General features: G+C 34.4%; 2 protein-coding genes across 2 annotated transcripts; one reads left to right on the top strand and one right to left on the bottom strand.

The window, feature by feature from the left end:
* Positions 1-1498: 1498 nt before the first annotated feature.
* Positions 1499-2962, bottom strand: LOC129928581 (probable serine/threonine-protein kinase MARK-A). The gene is made up of 4 exons (XM_056043242.1): positions 2558-2962; positions 1935-2153; positions 1720-1835; positions 1499-1583 (listed from the first exon to the last, which is right to left on the bottom strand). Exons 1-4 carry the CDS (start codon positions 2960-2962, stop codon positions 1499-1501), a joined length of 825 nt encoding a protein of 274 aa, XP_055899217.1.
* An 11567-nt stretch (positions 2963-14529) lies between these two features.
* On the top strand, positions 14530-16052 carry LOC106064534 (probable serine/threonine-protein kinase MARK-A). Its single transcript, XM_056043241.1, has 4 exons — positions 14530-14934; positions 15400-15618; positions 15718-15833; positions 15968-16052. The coding sequence occupies exons 1-4, from the start codon at positions 14530-14532 to the stop codon at positions 16050-16052; spliced, it is 825 nt and encodes a 274-aa protein (XP_055899216.1).
* Positions 16053-20585: the final 4533 nt, after the last annotated feature.

Below are 20585 nucleotides of genomic sequence, written 5' to 3'. Positions count from 1 at the left end.
CTTAACAAGCATCTTTAGGTATTTAACATAGGGCTAAAAAAAAACGTAAATATTACATAAAAAATAGATAATTTAAAAAAAAGTTATTTTTAATTGATTTTAAAAGAAAATTACATTGACAATGAAAGAAAGAGAAAATAAAAGAAAAGTAGTGATAGAGACAAAGAGATAAACTGGAGAGAGGGGAAAAGAAAAAAAAAGAGATAGTTTTGATAGTGCAAAGGGAATAAAAAAAAGAATAAAATATTTAAAATTGTTAACTAGGTATGAAACAAAAAAAGGAAAAAAAAAAGAGAGACATAAAATCAAATTGACAGGCACAAACTTAAACTGTGACATTCAACACTTTGGGATTTCCACTTTATTTCTTTTAAAAACAAATTACATAGAACCAATTTTTTTTTTAAAAATGTAACATTACAAAGTACATTGAATAAAATATAATACAGTTAGCACATCTTCTCTCTCTCTCTCTCTCTCTCTCTCTCATGCAGGTCACCAGTGACAATGTCTTCTTAAAACATGTTTTTTGTGTCTTGTTTTTAAAAGATGACTTTGTTTTCCTTCTTTCAAAAACCAAACTGTTTGCTTGAAGAGACTTGCCAAGGACAACGTATAGTGGAGATCCTTGGTTACAACTCAACATCTCACGAGTGTCCATGTTGTCTGTGGGTCACATTTGTTCTTAACAGAGAGACAATAAAAACACAAGAATGTCGATTCAGATTTTAAAATGTTTAATTCAAGATTTATCACATAACATATAAAATAATACACAATTAGAAGATATTTTTACTTTTTATTTGCTCAAAGTTTTATAAAATGTTAATATTTACATTAGAATTTCTGCCTTTCTGTTAAGTCGTTAGGCTACATTATTACTCCCACACACACACACATACACGTAGAGTTCTTACCTTTAAAGACAAGACTTACGTCACTATAGGTTCTGTAGATTTTATGTCTTCACTGAATTGACTACTTCGAGACCAGTGATACAGGTCAGGCATGGTCTTCAATTCTTGGAAGTGGTCAAACACTAGACCTGTGGACTAAACTCAACTTCTTCTTTAGGAAATGAAATATGTGAAGAAATAAATAGATTGAAAATTTAATTCAAGCAACACTTTGTCCTTTAATTGACGTTAAATCTCTAGAACTATTTAATGGGCGTCCTCTCACTTTATATACATCTATTTCCTTGTAGCTATACATCTATGTACATCTATGTCCACATGGAAGCTAAATGCTCACCCACCCCCAGCCTTGACCTGTTGTATTTGCATTTAGTCACAGTGATTTACCTCAACTAATGCAATGTACTTTGACTGACTATCTTTACCTGGGTTTTAATTTATTAGTCATATCAATATCATAGAGACTCTGATTTCTTTGTCATATTTACCTTTAAATCGGATGTAAATACGCTTAAAGACAAACCTTTTAGGTCTACTCTTAAGGTTACCTTACACTCCAGTATTACCTGGACATGTGACAGTTAAATTTGTTCCAGCATCTCCAGGACCTTGTCGGCGGTTGGTCTGTAGATTGGGTCACTAACCAACAGAAAGGTCACCATTCTCCTAGAGAAAGTAACAATGTTTAAAATGAGATAATGAAAAAGTGACTATACAGTTATCTATAAAAAAAAACAACTTCTAAGAATAAAAAGGAAGGAAACAATAACAATGAATTAATGTGTTACATAAAATAACTCACTTGTAGTCAAACAGAACATTTAAATCAGCGTTAATCATTTCCACAAAGTTTACATTGGCAGGTCTCTTCTTTAACAATATAACCCAGCAAGTGATACCATAGGCATACATGTCAACCTATGGACAAATGTATCACGATATGTAGAATAATACTAATCAGAAAAACAACATTATTTAAAACATAATTACTATCAAACTGTATATATGATAAATTACCTTAAACGGGTTGACCCTCTCATCAGAGTAGGTCTCTGGAGCGCGGTAGAATCTGGTTCCAAAGTCCTGGAAAATCTCTACATTCGGGTTGGGTAGTGCCCGAGAGAGTCCAAAGTCCGAGAGACGCACGTTAGAATTATCATCAAGAAGTATGTTAGCAGGTTTGATGTCGCAGTGGACAATGTATTTCTGGTGCAAATAGTGGATTGCTTGGCACAACTGAAAAGAAAAAGAAATGAAATGATGTATATACTTTAAAAAAAAATTATAATGATATATATAATTGTTTTTAAAAAAGTCTAAATATATATTGACAATTTTATTATTATCAGACTTTATATTATCACTGAATTTCTTTATTCCTGATAAATTGTTGACTATAACCAAGTTAGATGTATATAACGTATATGGGCATTTAAATAAGAGTACATCTATGAATCTTTTCTAGACAAGAGTGTATCACATAAGAAAATATTTTTATAATACTACTAAATCTTGTGGGGCTTATGTTAAGAAGTTATAAGCTGAAGTATGTATAAATATCATAAATAACAATACCATTGAGCCATTTAAAGTCAAATTTTACATGCCAGAATTGGCTATAAAAAAACGGATAAACATACCTGTGTGATGTATTTAGTCTGATCTTCTAGATTTAAGTCTTTGATTGATTCCATCAGGGTACCTCGAGAACAATACGGCATGAACAGTGCCAAGGTAGATGGTGTCTGAACAGCAGACAGAACTGGCATGATGTTAGCATGTTTAAGTCGCTTCATCAGTTTTGTTTCTTTCACAAACATGTTGAGTGTCTCGTCATTGCGCTTCTTTCTTTTTTCTCCTGCTTCAGGTCCATGCAAGTAAAACATCTTGACCGCCATTTGATCATTAGGGTCATCATCACTCGTGGCAAGAAGCACTGTCCCGAATGTTCCACTACCCAGTACCGGGCCTTCAATCAAATGAAATTGGGTAAACACATCAGTGTAAATAACTTCATCAATAACTGGACATTGATTGGCAGCCATCGTACAGATGTGATTGAGATCAATGAATTTGATATCAAGAAAGTTTTTAAAATGTACTACTTACAGGTTCAGTTCAGAATGAATCACAAAATGCGAAATACTTTTATAGCCCACAAAATGTGAATTGATTCCAAGTATTTAGAATAGAAGTCAAACTCAAACTCCACAATCCAACAAATATCACACAGCTGTCTAAAAAACAAGTACGAGTCACTGCAAGAGAAAACTGCGTATGAAGAAAGTTGAACCAATTGGTAAGTATTTATAAGCACACTACATACTGTGACGTCTATTAAACAGGACAAAGGAATTGAGGACTGTCCACGGTGAGTCCATAAGAACACGCACCCATCCCAAGTAAGACACAATTCATTACAAGCTATTCACTGATCAGTCACGGCTGATTGAATCTCGGACCTTTAATTCTCGCCGATAAGTAAACAATGCCCCCCCCCCCCCCGCGCATCCAGTGTTGACCAGTGTTGAACAATGGTCCCTATGGCTGAAAAAATAAATGTAAGCTCGTATGCAACATTAAAACACGGAAGAAAAAAGTATATATTTGCCGACAAAGTCTTTGCTAAGCATGCCAATCCGATATCAAGGTAGACAAAGTTACGGTTTATTTTTTCGGACAACAAATACTTCGCCTCTAAGTATATAAATTCCTTTCCCTTTTGGCGGTAAGCAAGTGTCCCTAAATAAATATTGAAACTTGTATGCAATAATAAGTCGACAAAGAATAAAAAAAAATGTGCCTGTTCGCTGTCCATGTGTAACATTTACGATAAAGATTAGTTGATATGATGTAAAGTTCGTCTAATCAAAACATCATCTACACATATATGTAAAATAAATGGGAGAAAAAATATTTTTAAAAACGTTATATGTATTATTTATATTCCGAGGCGCAGTGGCAGAGCGATAGAGCGCTTGGCTTAATAATCCTGGTGCGGACTAAAGTCAGGATCTATGAGAATTAGCTGGAGAAAAATTTATGACGATCGGTAGTTGTGCTCGCTACATGACACCCACGTTAGCTGTGGACCAAACAAGCAGACAGCTGACCGAAAGAACACTAGTGAATATCCGAAGCTGTAGGGTTTGTCTAAGTCAGCGGTTCTCAACTTTTAAGCTCGGAGACCCCTTTTTACAATCCCCCACTCTGACGCACCCCCCCCTCATACACAAATACAGAATTGTAGGGTAGACGAAAACTATTCATATTTTCGATGGTATTAGGCGACCCCTGGCAAATAGTCAATCGACCCCCAAAGGGGTCGCGACCCACAGGTTGAGAACCCCTGGTCTAAGTGATCCAAAGCAGTGGTGTAGCAACCATGGAGCGAAGGGCTTCAATTAACCCGGACTCATGACCATTGGGGCCCACATATAAAAAAAAAAAAGAAAAGATGTTAACTGTAAGAATGTAAATGTATCGAATTCTTAAATAACTTTACTTAGCATTCATAGACTTATCATATCGGACATAAATAGAACAAAAACAATGCGAAATTACATAGCTATGTCAGCCTATAATGAAACATTTTTTTTATTTGGAGACCATCGCAAAGATTATCATATAGCGAACTCGAGTAAAAAATGTGTAGTAGAATCCTATGTTTGAAGAACTTTTGTAAAAGATAACATAGCCTTAAAAGTTGTTCCAGTAAGCCTGTTGGCTAAGTGGTCAAGCGCATGTGGTCCCTGATTCAAATCTTGGCAACGACTGGTTTTTTTTTTGTATGCTAAGATCTTTAGTCTTAGAGCTCCAATCTCCAATGGCTACATTTAAAGATTGTCAAAATAAAAGATTTCGTTATTAAAAAACAAAATTGACTTTTCTTTTTGTTTTTGTTTTTAGAGAACGAAATATTAAGAAAAATGAAGAAAGTATTTTGTAAGCACACTACACACTGTCACCTCAATTAAACTGGACAAAGGAATTGAGGACTGTCCACAGTGAGTCCATAAGAACACGCACACGTGGTGGGTAACTAAGACACAATTCATTACAAGCTATTCACTGATCAGTCACGGCTGATTGAATCACGGACATTAAATTCTCGCCGAGTGTCGGCCAAGTGTCCATAGGGCTGAAAAAATATTGAAGCTCGTCTACACTATAAATCACCGAAGGATAAAAGAAAATTGCCGACTTTGTTGAGCATGACAATCCGATATCAAGGGAGACAAAGTTTCGGTTTCTTCATTATGGACAACAAACATTTCGCCTCTAGGGAAAAAAATTCCTTCCCCTTTTGGCGGTGAGTAAGTGTCCCTAAATAAATATTGAAACTTGTATGCAATAATAAGTCGACAAAGAATAAAATAACATTGCTGACATAAGTCGGCATGTCAGTCGTTTGTTCAGGTGTAACATTCACGACAAGGACAAGTTGATTAAGGATGTCTAATCAGGACATCATTTACAAATATAATTGTGGTAAAAAAAAGATCATGTGTATCATCAATTTTCGTAGTCACGGTGTCTGATTGGTAAAGGGATCCAGTGTATGAAGTCTAGTGAAGACTGGGATTTTTTTAATTAGGACTAATTAGGGAAAAATTATAGGAGTTTTTTTTTAAAGTGATGGCTGAATGAATTACACGAGAGACTGAAGCAGTCATGCGCTTAACCGTTTAGCCAAACCACTCCCTGGTATTACTTTTTAAAAAAAAAAGCTATTGTATCCTACTACAAATTCTTCTTTTTTGAAGTAACGTCTGTATTATATAAGATAAGATAAGATAAATTTTTACTCGTGTCAGCTTCATGATAATCTTTGCGATGGCCACCAAAGGAAAAATTGTTTTATTATAAGCTGACATAGAGATGTAATTTTGCATATTTTTTTTTATCTTTTTATGTCCGATATGATTATTCAATGAATGTTAAGTTAAGTTAAAATATGAGAATTCTATACATTTACATTCTTACAGTTAACATCTTTTCTTTTTTTTATATGTGGGCCCCCATGGTCATGGGTCAGGGTTAATTGAAGCCCTTCGCACCTTGGTTGTTACACCACTGCCTCGGATCACGAAGACGACCCATACAGCTTGGGTTATTCACTAGTTCTTATCTTATATAATACAGACGTTATTTCAAAAAAGAATATGAATACGTCCCACGCGTCATGCATTTAGTCATGCATATTAACCAATGACTTAAATTCTGCTAAGTCACTGGTTTTCCTGGCTAGCTCAGGCAACCCATTCCATGCTCTAGTAGCACTAGGGAAGAAGGAGTATTTGTACAAATTTGTCCTAGCATATGTAACAAGGAATGTGCCTTTATCTCTGTGTCTTTCTGAGTATTTTATAAGATTTTGTTTTTGTATTTGAAGATTATGGTTCAGTGTTTTATGTATAATTGCTACTTTACTTTTGTCTTCTGTCCTGAAGGCTTTCTAAATTTAGTGATTTTACTAAAGTTGTTACTCTAGTCAAATGTGAATATTCAATTGTTATGAATCTCACTGCTAAATTTTGTGTCTGCTCCAGTTTCTAAATGTTTTCTTGAGTTGTGGAGTCCCAAAAGGAGGATGCATATTCTATTATTGGCCTAACAAAGGTTAAATAACATTTTAATTTTATGTTCTTATTAGATTTAAAGACATTAAAAAAAACAACAACCCCAAATGCTTTGTTTGATTTTTTTTATTTCATCAATATGGGGATTCCATTATTCCATAAGTCTTTTCATTTATTTTAACACTTAGGTATTTTGCTTTTTTTAGTCTGTGTTACTGGTTTACCATGAATACGATAAGTGGAAATAGTTTGTTTTAGTTTTTTTGTTACCATTAATAACTGACATTTTTCTGGGTGGAAAGCCGTGCTCCAATTTGATTCCCATTTGTTTAATTCATCTAATTCTCTCTTGTGTTGTTTTTATTGTTCAATATGTTATGCAATCATCTGCAAATAATCTGACTTTTGTTCCTGAAGTAATGCAATTTGGTAAATCGTTTATGTAAATTAAATATAGTAATAGACCTAAGACTGTTCCTTGAGGTACACCTGAGTTTACTGTTATCGGTGTTGATTTAGAGCCATTTATTATTACAGTTTGTTCTCTCCCTATCAGAAAATCATTAATCCACTGATGCAAAGGACAATCCAAGCCAAAATATTTTAATTTTTAAAGCAAACTATGGTGGTGAAATTTGTCAAAAGCTTTGGAAAAATCTAATACGATAGCATCTATTTGCTCACTATTAACTAAACCTTTTAAAAAAATTATAAATTAGTCCTTTAGTTCTTTAGGCCAACTGTCTGTTTCTTTGGTCCACAGATGACGAGGACGTCATGTAACGAGCACAACTAATGATCAATTTATTTTTCTTCAGCTAATTCTCAAATATCCTGATTTTAAAAATTCCACTCCGCACCAGGGTTAGGAAGCCAAGTGCTCTATCGCTCTGCCACTGCGCCTCCGAATATAAATAATAAGAACTTTTTAAAAAATAATTTTTCTCCCAATTATTGAATATATATTTGTAGATACTGTTTTGATTAGGACGTGCTTTACGTCATATCAAGTTGTCTTTCTTGTGAATGTTACACCTGGACAAAGGACTTATGTCAGCAATGTAATTTTATTCTTTGTCGACTTATTATTGCATACAAGTTTATTTAGGGGCACTTGGTCACCGCCTAAAGAGGAAGGTGAAGTATTATTAGCCTGGACACCTGGACAGCGGACTGGCATTTTTTTTTATTCTTATCTTCTTATCTTATATAATACAGACGTTATTCGACTTATTATTGCACACAAGTTTCAATATTTATTTAGGGACACTTGCTCACCGCCAAAAGAGAAAGGAATTTATATACTTAGAGGCGAAGTGTTTGTTGTCTGAAAAAAATAAACCCTAACTTTGTCTATCTTGATATCGGGTTGGCATGCTTAGCAAAGACTTTGTCGGTAAATGTATATTCTTTCTTTCCGTGGTTTATTGTTGCATACGAGCTTCAATATTTATTCAGACCTATGGACACTTGGTCAACACTGGGTGAGGTGGGGGGGGGTCGCATTGTATACTTATCGGCGAGAATTAAAGGTCCGAGATTCAATCAGCCGTGACTGATCAGTGAATAGCTTCAAATGAATTGTGTCTTACTTGGGATGGGTGCGTGTTCTTACGGACTCACCGTGGACAGTCCTCAATTCCTTTGTCCAGTTTAATTGACGTCACAGTGTGTAGTGTGCTTATAAATACTTACCAGTTGGTTTAACTTTCTTCATACGCAGTTTTCTCTTGCACTGACTCGTACTTGTTTTTTAGACAGCTGTGTGATATTTGTTGGATTGTGAGTTTGAGTTTGACTTATATTCTAAATACTTGGAATCAATTTCACATTTTGTGGACTATAAAAGTATTTCGCATTTCGTGATTCATTCTGAACTGAACCTGTAAGTAGTACATTTTAAAAAACTTTCTTGATATCAAATTCATTGATCTCAATCATATCTGTGCGATGGCTGCCAATCAATGTCCAGTTATTGATGAAGTCATTTACACTGATGTGTTTACCCAATTTCATTTGATTGAAGGCCCGGTACTGGGTAGTGGAACATTCGGGACAGTGCTTCTTGCCACGAGTGATGATGACCCTAATGATCAAATGGCGGTCAAGATGTTTTATTTGCATGGACCTGAAGCAGGAGAAAAAAGAAAGAAGCGCAATGATGAGACACTCAACATGTTTGTGAAAGAAACAAAACTGATGAAGCGACTTAAACATGCTAACATCATGCCAGTTCTGTCTGCTGTTCAGACACCATCTACCTTGGCACTGTTCTTGCCGTATTGTTCTCGAGGTACCCTGATGGATTCAATCAAAGGCTTAAATCTAGAAGATCAGACTAAATACATCACACAGGTATGCTTATCCGTTTTTTTTAAATACATTTTATTTAATTAAGATTTAAGTATATAAAAAAATACTTTAAAAAATTTATAGCCAATTCTGGCATGTATAATTCGACTTTAAATGGCTCAATGGTATTGTTATTTATGATATTTATACATACTTCAGCTTATAACTTCTTAACATAACATATATGTCAATATATATATAGACTATTTTTTTTTAAAAAAGTTATATATATCATTATAATTTTTTTTTTAAGTATATACATCATTTCATTTCTTTTTCTTTTCAGTTGTGCCAAGCAATTCACTATTTGCACCAGAAATACATTGTCCACTGCGACATCAAACCTGCTAACATACTTCTTGATGATAATTCTAACGTGCTTCTCTCGGACTTTGGACTCTCTCGGGCATTACCCAACCCGAATGTAGAGATTTTCATGGACTTTGGAACCAGATTCTACCGCGCTCCAGAGACCTACTCTGATGAGAGGGTCAACCCGTTTAAGGTAATTTATCATATATACAGTTTGATAGTAATTATGTTTTAAATTATTTTTTTTTTCTGAATAGTATTATTCTACATATCGTGATACATTTGTCCTCAGGTTGACATGTATGCCTTTGGTATCACTTGCTGGGTTATATTGTTAAAGAAGAGACCTGCCAATGTAAACTTTGTGGAAATGATTAACGCTGATTTAAATGTTCTGTTCTACTACAAGTGAGTTATTTTATGTAACACATTAATTCATTGTTATTGTTTCCTTCCTTTTTATTCTTAGAAGTTGTTTTTTATAGTTACCTGTGTAGTCACTTTTTCATTATCTCATTTTAAACATTGTTACTTTCTCTAGGAGAATGGTGACATTTCTGTTGGTTAGTGACCCAATCTACAGACCAACCGCCGACAAGGTCCTGGAGATGCTGGAACAAATGTAACTGTCACATGTCCAGGTGATACTGGAGTGTAAGGTAACCTTAAGAGTAGACCTAAAAGGTTTGTCTCTAAGCTTATTTACATCCGGTTTAAAGGTAAATATGACAAAGGAATCAGAGATTGAGTCTCTATGATATTGATATGACTAATCAATTAAAAACCAGGTAAAGATAGTCAGTCAAAGTACATTGCATCAGTCGAGGAAAATCATTGTGACTAAATGCAAATACAACAGGTCAAGGCTAGGGGTGGGTGAGCATTTAGCTTCCATGTTTTATTTTCGCTGTTTTTTTTAGACAACATGCAATGTGTTATGAACACAATTTCATTACTTGTTTAGCTATAAGGACATAGATGTATATAAAGTGAGCGGACGCCCATTAACTAGTTCTAGAGATTTAACGTCAATTAAAAGACAAAGTGTTGCGTGAAATTAAATTTTCAATCTATTTATTTCTTCACACATTTCATTTCCTAAAGAAGAAGTTGAGTTTAGTCCACAGGTCTAGTGTTTGACCACTTCCAAGAATTGAAGATCATGCGTGACCTGTATCACTGGTCCCGAAGTAATTAAATCAGTGAAGTCATAATATCTACAGAACCTATAGTGACGTAAGTCTTGTCTTTAAAGGTAAGAACTCTGCGTGTATGTGTGTGTGTGTGGGAGTAATAATGTAGCCTAACGACTTAACAGAAAGGCAGAAATTCTAATGTAAATATTAACATTTTATAAAACTTTGAGCTAATAAAAAGTGAAAATATTTTCAAATTGTGTATAATTTTTTATGTTATGTGATTAATCTTGAATTAAACATTTTAAAATTTGAATCGACTTTCTTGTGTTTTTATTGTCTCACTGTTAAGAACAAATGTGACCCACCGACAAGATGGACACTCGTGTGATGTTGAGTTGTAACCAAGGATCTTTACTCTACGTTGTCCCAGGCAAGTCTCTTCAAGTAAACAGTTTGGTTTTTAAAGACAGAAAGAAAATAAAGTCATCTTTTAAAAACAAGACACAAAAACGTGTTTTAAGAAGACATTGTCACTGGTGACCTGCATGAGAGATAGAGAGAGAGTTGATACGGAGTAGATGTGCTAACTGTATTATATTTTATACATTGTACTTTGTAATGTTACATTAAATAAAAAAAATGGTTCTATGTAATTTGTATTTGAAAGAAATAAAGTGAAAATCCCAACGTGTTGAATGTCACAGTTAATGTTTGTGCCTGTCAATTTGATTTTATGGCTCTCTCTTTCTTTATTTGTTTCATACCTATTAAAGAATTTTAAATATTTTATTCTTTTTTTATTCCCTTTGCACTATCAAAACTATCTCTTTTTTTTTTCATATCCCCCTCTCCAGTTTATCTCTTTGTCTCTATCACTACTTTTCTTTTATTTTCTCTTTCTTTCATTGTCAATGTAATTTTCTTTTAAAATGAATTAAAAATAACTTTTTTTAAAATTATCTATTTTTTATGTAATATTTACTTTTTTTTTTCTCTCTATGTTAAGTACCAAAAGATGCTTGTTAAGACCTGTTTTAAAACTGTATGAATATGAAATGTCTTTTATATTGTATTTGTAACTGTGGCATTCGACATTTTTTAACCAGGCCACAAAGTCAACACAAAAACTTTGTGACGGTCTCAAGCCCGTGAAAACTGGGAGAGGAAAATGTTGACACTTTTTTTTAAAATTTTGTTTCCATTAAGTTTATTTTTTTCAGGTGAAAGGTCAAGCTGTAGATCTACATCACCTTTTTTTTTTTCAAATGAAACGGTATGTCAAAATGAAGAATTATATCAAAAGTTTCAGATGACAGCATTTATTTACTTACAATACAAATTGAGTTAATGTCATAATGTTTTAAAATAGTTCACTTCCCCAAAGTTCAAGATATCTTTTCGTGTTCACCAAATGAACAAAAGCGATACTTCTGTAGTTTAATTTTGATTCTCCTTAATATACTAGCTGTACCCACCGGATACGCCCGTTGATGTGTTCCCATGTTTTAAGTGTTTTGTTATGGCTGGAACACAATCTTTTTAAATAAATGGTCCACATTTTAAACATAAATCTAACAACCTTTTTTTAGCCCGTAATTTAGTGTATCTATTACAATGAGATTTCACGACCCTTTCTCTATATAGATTTCTCTCTCTCTCTCTCTCTCTCTCTTCTTTGCTTTCTGGATCCCACATTTTGTCTTTTGTTATTTTTTACTTGCGCATCAAATTTCTCCCAGATAGACATAGACTTTTTTAACTTGATTTGGAAAGACCCGCTTCATAATGCGCCCCAACACATACATAAACTCTAACTTTGTCTACCTTGGTATCGGATTAACATGCTTAACAAAAGACTTTTTCGGCAAATGTATAATCTTTACTTCGGTGATTTATTGTTGTATACGAGCTTCAATATTTTTTTAGCCTTAGCGTCATCTGGCCAACACTGGGTGAGGTGGGGGGGGGCATTGTTTACTCATCGGCGAGAATTAAAGGTCCGAGATTCAATCAGCCGTGACTGATCAGTGAATAGCTTGTAATGAATTGTGTCTTAGCTACCCACCACGTGTGCGTGTTCTAATGGACTCACTGTGGACAGTCCTTAATTCCTTTGTACAGTTTAATTGACGCCATAGTGTGTAGTGTGCTTACAAATACTTTCTTCATTTATCTTAATATTTCGTTCTCTAAAAACAAAAACAAAAATGTCAATTTTGTTTTTTAATAACGAAATCTTTTATTTTGACAATCTTAAAATGTAGCCATTGGAGATTGGAGCTCTAAAACTAAAGAACTTAGCAGACAAAAAAAAAAACAAAAACAGTCGTTGCCAAGATTTGAATCAAGGACCACATGCGCTTGACCACTTAGCCAACCCTCTTCCTGGAACAACTTTTATGATATCTTTTACAAAAGTTCTTCAAACATAGGATTCTACTACACATTTGTTTTACTCGTATTCGCTATATGATAATCTTTGCGATGGCCTCCAACTGAAAAGTTGTTTCATTATAGGCTGACATAGAGATGTAATTTCGCATTGTTTTAGTTCTATTTATGTCCAACATGATAAGTCAATGAATACTAAGTAAAATTATTGTTGTTATCTTTTACAAAAGTTCTTCAAACATAGGATTCTACTACACATTTGTTTTACTTGTGTTCGCTATATAATAATCTTTGCGATGGCCTCCAACTGAAAAGTTGTTTCATTATAGGCTGACATAGAGATGTAATTTCGCATTGTTTTAGTTCTATTTATGTCCGATATGATAAGTCAATGAATACTTAGTAAAATTATTTAAGAATTCGATACATTTACATTCTTACAGTTAACATCTTTTCTTTTTTTTATATGTGGGCCCCCATGGTCATGGGTCCGGGTTAATTAAAGCCCTTCGCTCCATGGTTGCTACACCACTGCTTTGGATCACTTAGACCAGGGATTCTCAACCTTTTAAGCTCGGCGACCCCTTTGGGGGTCGATTGACCATTTGCCAGAGGTCGCCTAAGACCATCGAAAATATGAATTGTTATTGTCTACCCTACAATTCTGTATTTGTGTATGAGGGGGGGGGGTCGCGGCAGAGTGGGGGATTGTAAAAAGGGGTCGCCGAGCTTAAAAGGTTGAGAACCACATACTTAGACAAACCATACAGCTTCGGATATTCACTAGTTCTTTCGGTCAGCTGTCTGTTTGTTTGGTCCACGGTTAACGTAGGTGTCATGTAGCGAGCACAACTACCGATCGAATTTTTTCTCCAGCTAATTCTCATGGATCCTAATTTTAGTCTGCACCAGGATTATTAAGCCAAGCGCTCTATCGCTCTGCCACTGCGCCTCGGAATATAAATGATACTTAAGAACGTTTTTAAAAATATTTTTTTCTCCCATTTATTTCACATATATGTGTAGATGATGTCAACTTATCTTTGTCGTAAATGTTTTATCTGGACAGCGGACTGGCATTTTTTTATTTTATTTTTTATTCTTTGTCGACTTATTATTGCATACAAGTTTCAATATTTCTTTAGGGACACTTGCTTACCACCAAAAGGGAAAGGAATTTATATACTTAGAGGCGAAGTATTTTTTGTCTGAAAAAAAAAACGTAACTTTGTCTACCTTGATATCGGATTGGCATGCTTAGCAAAGACTTTGTCGGCAAATATATACTTGTTTCTTCCCTGCTTTAATGTTGCATACGAGCTTCAATATTTTTTCAGTCCTGGGACACTTGGTCAACACTGGTCAACACTGGATTAGGCGGGGGGGGGCATTGTTTACTTATCGGCGAGAATTAAAGGTCCGAGATTCAATCAGCCGTGACTGATCAGTGAATAGCTTCAAATGAATTGTGTCTTACTTGGGATGGGTGCGTGTTCTTATGGACTCACCGTGGACAGTCCTCAATTCCTTTGTCCAGTTTAATTGACGTCACAGTGTGTAGTGTGCTTATAAATACTTACTAGTTGGTTTAACTTTCTTCATACGCAGTTTTCTCTTGCAGTGACTCGTACTTGTTTTTTTAGACAGCTGTGTGATATTTATTGGATTGTGGAGTGTGAGTTTGACTTATATTCTAAATACTTGGAATCAATTTCACATTTTGTGGGCTATAAAAGTATTTCGCATTTTGTGATTCATTCTGAACTGAACCTGTAAGTAGTATATTTTAAAAACTTTCTTGATATCAAATTCATTGATCTCAATCACATCTGTACGATGGCTGCCAATCAATGTCCAGTTATTGATGAAGTCATTTACACTGATGTGTTTACCCAATTTCATTTGATTGAAGGCCCGGTACTGGGTAGTGGAACATTCGGGACAGTGCTTCTTGCCACGAGTGATGATGACCCTAATGATCAAATGGCGGTCAAGATGTTTTACTTGCATGGACCTGAAGCAGGAGAAAAAAGAAAGAAGCGCAATGATGAGACACTCAACATGTTTATTAAAGAAACAAAACTGATGAAGCGACTTAAACATGCTAACATCATGCCAGTTCTGTCTGCTGTTCAGACACCATCTACCTTGGCACTGTTCTTGCCGTATTGTTCTCGAGGTACCCTGATGGAATCAATCAAAGGCATAAATCTAGAAGATCAGACTAAATACATCACACAGGTATGTTTATCCGTTTTTTTAAAATATATTTTATTTAATTAAGATTTAATTATATAAAAAAATACTTTAAAAAAATAATAGCCAATTCTGGCATGTATAATTTAACTTTAAATGGCTCAATGGTATTGTTATTTATGATATTTATACATACTTCAGCTTATAACTTCTTAACATAAGCCCCACAAGATTCAGTAGTATTATAAAAATATTTTCTTATGTGATACACTGTTGTCTAGATAAGATTCATAGATGTACTCTTATTTAAATGCCCATATACATGATATACATCTAACCTGGTTATAGTCAACAATTTATCAGGAATAAAGAAATTCAGTGAAAATATAAAGTCTAATAATAATAAAATTGTCAATATATATTTAGACTATTTTTTTAAAAATAGTCATATATATATCATTATTTTTTTTTTAAAAGTATATACATTATTTCATTTCTTTTTCTTTTCAGTTGTGCCAAGCAATTCACTATTTGCACCAGAAATACATTGTCCACTGCGACATCAAACCTGCTAACATACTTCTTGATGATAATTCTAACGTGCTTCTCTCGGACTTTGGACTCTCTCGGGCATTACCCAACCCGAATGTAGAGATTTTCCAGAACTTTGGAACCAGATTCTACCGCGCTCCAGAGACCTACTCTGATGAGAGGGTCAACCCGTTTAAGGTAATTTATCATATATACAGTTTGATAGTAATTATGTTTTAAATAATGTTGTTTTTCTGATTAGTATTATTCTACATATCGTGATACATTTGTCCTCAGGTTGACATGTATGCCTTTGGTATCACTTGCTGGGTTATATTGTTAAAGAAGAGACCTGCCAATGTAAACTTTGTTGAAATGATTAACGCTGATTTAAATGTTCTGTTTGACTACAAGTGAGTTATTTTATGTAACACATTAATTCATTGTTATTGTTTCATTCCTTTTTATTCTTAGAAGTTGTTTTTTTAAAGTTACCTGTGTAGTCACTTTTTCAGTATCTCATTTTAAACATTGTTACTTTCTCTAGGAGAATGGTGACCTTTCTGTTGGTTAGTGACCCAATCTACAGACCAACCGCCGACAAGGTCCTGGAGATGCTGGAACAAATGTAACTGTCACATGTCCAGGTGATACTGGACTGTAAGGTAACCCTTAGAGTAGACCTAAAAGGTTTGTCTTTAAGCTTATTTACATCCGGTTTAAAGGTAAATATGACAAAGAAATCAGAGATTGAGTCTCTATGATATTGATATGACTTATAAATTAAAACCCAGGTATATTCAGTCAAAGTACATTGCATTAGTCGAGGTAAATCATTGTGACTAAATGCAAATACAACAGGTCAAGGCTGGGGGTGGGTGAGCATTTAGCTTCCATGTGTTTTTTAAGACAAAATGCAATGTGTTATGAACACAATTTCATTACTTGTTTAGCTACAAGGACATAGATGTATATAAAGTGAGCGGACGCCCATTAAATAGTTCTAGAGATTTCACGTCAATGAAAAGACAAAGTGTTGCGTGAAATTAAATTTTCAATCTATTTATTTTTTCACATATTTCATTTCCTAAAGAAGAAGTTGAGTTTAGTCCACAGGTCTAGTGTTTGACCACTTCCAAGAATTGAAGACCATGCGTGACCTGTATCACTGGTCCCGAAGTAATTAAATCAGTGAAGTCATAATATCTACAGAACCTATAGTGACGTAAGTCTTGTCTTTAAAGGTAAGAACTCTACATGTGTGTGTGTGTGGGAGTAATAATGTAGCCTAACGACTTAACAGAAAGGCAGAAATTCTAATGTAAATATTAACATTTTATAAAACTTTGAGCTAATAAAAAGTGAAAATATTTTCAAATTGTGTATAATTTTTTATGTTATGTGATTAATCTTGAATTAAACATTTTAAAATCTGAATCGACTTTCTTGTGTTTTTATTGTCTCACTGTCAAGAACAAATGTGACCCACCGACAACATGGACACTCGTGTGATGTTGAGTTGTAACCAAGGATCTCCACTCTACGTTGTCCTAGGCAAGTCTCTTCAAGCAAACAGTTTGGTTTTTGAAAGACAGAAATAAAACAAAGTCATCTTTTAAAAACAAGACACAAAAACGTGTTTTAAGAAGACATTGTCACTGGTGACCTGCATGAGAGATAGAGAGAGAGTTGATACGGAGTAGATGTGCTAACTGTATTATATTCTATACATTGTACTTTGTAATGTTACATTAAATAAAAAAAAGGTTCTATGTAATTTGTATTTGAAAGAAATAAAGTGAAAATCCCAAAGTGTTGAATGTCACAGTTAATGTTTGTGCCTGTCAATTTGATTTTATGGCTCTCTCTTTCTTTTTCTTTATTTGTTTCATACCTGTTAAAGAATTTTAAATATTTTATTCTTATTTTATTCCCTTTGCACTATCAAAACTATCTCTTTTTTTTTTCATTTCCCCCTCTCCAGTTTATCTCTTTGTCTCTATCACTACTTTTCTTTTATTTTCCCTTTCTTTCATTGTCAATGTAATTTTCTTTTAAAATGAAATAAAAATAATTTTTTTTTAGTTATCTATTTTTTATGTAATATTTACTTTTTTTTTTCTCTCTATGTTAAATACCTAAAGATGCTTGTTAAGACTTGTTTTAAAACTGTATGAATATGAAATGTCTTTTATATTGTATTTGTAACTGTGACATTCAACATTTTTTAACCAGGCCACAAAGTCAACACAAAAACTTTGTGACGGTCTCAAGCCCGTGAAAACTGGGAGAGGAAAATGTTGACACTTTTTAAAAAAAATTTGTTTCCATTAAGTTGTTTTTTTCAGGTGAAAGGTCATGCCAAAGCTGTAGATCTACATCACCTTTTTTTTTTTCAAATGAAACGGTATGTCAAAATGAAGAATTATACCAAAAGTTTCAGATGACAGCATTTATTTACTTACAATACAAATTGAGTTAATATCATAATGTTTTAAAATAGTTCACTTCCCCAAAGTTCAAGATATCTTTTCGTGTTCACCAAATGAACAAAAGCGATACTTCTGTAGTTTAATTTTGATTCTCCTTAATATACTAGCTGTACCCACCGGATACGCCCGTTGATGTGTTCCCATGTTTTAAGTGTTTTGTTATGGCTGGAACACAATCTTTTTAAATAAATGGTCCACATTTTAAACATAAATCTAACAACCTTTTTTTAGCCCGTAATTTAGTGTATCTATTACAATGAGATTTCACGACCCTTTCTCAATATAGATTTCACTCTCTCTCTATTTCTCTCTCTTCTTTGCTTTCTGGATCCCACATTTTGTCTTTTGTTATTTTTTACTTGCGCATCGTAATTTGTCCCAGATAGCCATAGACTTTTTTAACTTGATTTGGAAAGACCCGCTTCATAATGGGCCCCAACACATACATAAACTCTAACTTTGTCTAACTTGGTATCGGATTAACATGCTTAGCAAAAGACTTTGTCGGCAAATGTATATTCTTTACTTCGGTGATTTATTGTTGTATACGAGCTTCAATATTTTTTTAGCCTTAGCGTCATTTGGCCAACACTGGGTGAGGTGAGGGGGGGGGGCATTGTTTACTCATCGGCGAGAATTAAAGGTCCGAGATTCAATCAGCCGTGACTGATCAGTGAATAGCTTGTAATGAATTGTGTCTTAGCTACCCACCACGTGTGCGTGTTCTAATGGACTCACTGTGGACAGTCCTCAATTCCTTTGTCCAGTTTAATTGACGCCATAGTGTGTAGTGTGCTTACAAATACTTTCTTCATTTATCTTAATATTTCGTTCTCTAAAAACGAAAACAAAAATGTCAATTTTGTTTTTTAATAACGAAATCTTTTATTTTGACAATCTTTAAATGTAGCCATTGGAGATTGGAGCTCTAAGACTAAAGAACTTAGCATACAAAAAAAAAAAACAGTCGTTGCCAAGATTTGAATCAAGGACCACAAGCGCTTGACCGCTTAGCCAACCCGCTTCCTGGAACAACTTTTAAGGCTATGTTATCTTTTACAAAAGTTCTTCAAACATAGGACCTTACTACACATTTTTTACTCGAGTTCGCTATATGATAATCTTTGCGATGTCCTCCAACTGAAAAGTTGTTTCATTATAGGCTGACATAGAGATGTAATTTCGCATTGTTTTAGTTCTATTTATGTCCGATATGATAAGTCAATGAATACTTAGTAAAATTATTTAAGAATTCGATACATTTACATTCTTACAGTTAACATCTTTTCTTTTTTTTTTATATGTGGGCCCCGTTGGTCATGGGTCCGGGTTAATTAAAGCCCTTCGCTCCATGGTTGCTACACCACTGTTTTGGATCACTTAGACCAGGGATTCTCAACCTTTTAAGCTCGGCGACCCCTTTGGGGGTCGATTGACCATTTGCCAGGGGTCGCCTAAGACCATCGAAAATATGGATTGTTATTGTCTACTCTACAATTCTGTATTTGTGTATGAGGGGGGCGGGTCGCGGCAGAGTGGGGGATTGTAAAAAGGGGTCGCCGAGCTTAAAAGGTTGAGAACCACATACTTAGACAAACCATACAGCTTCGGATATTCACTAGTTCTTTCGGTCAGCTGTCTGTTTGTTTGGTCCACGGTTAACGTAGGTGTCATGTAGCGAGCACAACTACCGATCGAATTTTTTCTCCAGCTAATTCTCATGGATCCTAATTTTAGTCCGCACCAGGATTATTAAGCCAAGCGCTCTATCGCTCTGCCACTGCGCCTCGGAATATAAATGATACTTAAGAACGTTTTTAAAAATATTTTTTTCTCCCATTTATTTCACATATATGTGTAGATGATGTCAACTTATCTTTGTCGTAAATGTTACATCTGGACAGCGGACTGGCATTTTTTTATTTTATTTTTTATTCTTTGTCGACTTATTATTGCATACAAGTTTCAATATTTATTTAGGGACACTTGCTTACCGCCAAAAGGGAAAGGAATTTATATACTTAGAGGCGAAGTATTTTTTGTCTGAAAAAAATAAACCGTAACTTTGTCTACCTTGATATCGGATTGGCATGCTTAGCAAAGACTTTGTCGGCAAATATATACTTGTTTCTTCCCTGCTTTAATGTTGCATACGAGCTTCAATATTTTTTCAGTCCTGGGACATTTGGTCAACACTGGTCAACACTGGATTAGGCGGGTGGGAGGTATTGTTTACTTATCGGCGAGAATTAAAGGTCCGAGATTCAATCAGCCGTGACTGATCAGTGAATAGCTTGTAATGAATTGTGTCTTACTTGGGATGGGTGCGTTTTTTTATGGACTCACCGTTGACAGTCCTCAATTCCTTTGTCCAGTTTAATTGACGTCACAGTGTGTAGTGTGCTTATAAATACTTACCAGTTGGTTTAACTTTCTTCATACGCAGTTTTCTCTTGCAGTGACTCGTACTTGTTTTTTAGACAGCTGTGTGATATTTGTTGGATTGTGGAGTTTGAGTTTGACTTATATTCTAACTACTTGGAATAAATTCACATTTTGTGGGCTATAAAAGTATTTCGCATTTTGTGATTCATTCTGAACTGAATCTGTAAGTAGTACATTTTAAAAAACTTTCTTGATATCAAATTCATTGATCTCAATCATATCTGTGAG

The sequence above is a fragment of the Biomphalaria glabrata genome, chromosome 10, assembly GCF_947242115.1.
Source record: "Biomphalaria glabrata chromosome 10, xgBioGlab47.1, whole genome shotgun sequence".
NCBI lineage: Eukaryota > Metazoa > Mollusca > Gastropoda > Planorbidae > Biomphalaria > Biomphalaria glabrata.
This window is presented reverse-complemented; position numbering and strand designations above follow the sequence as displayed.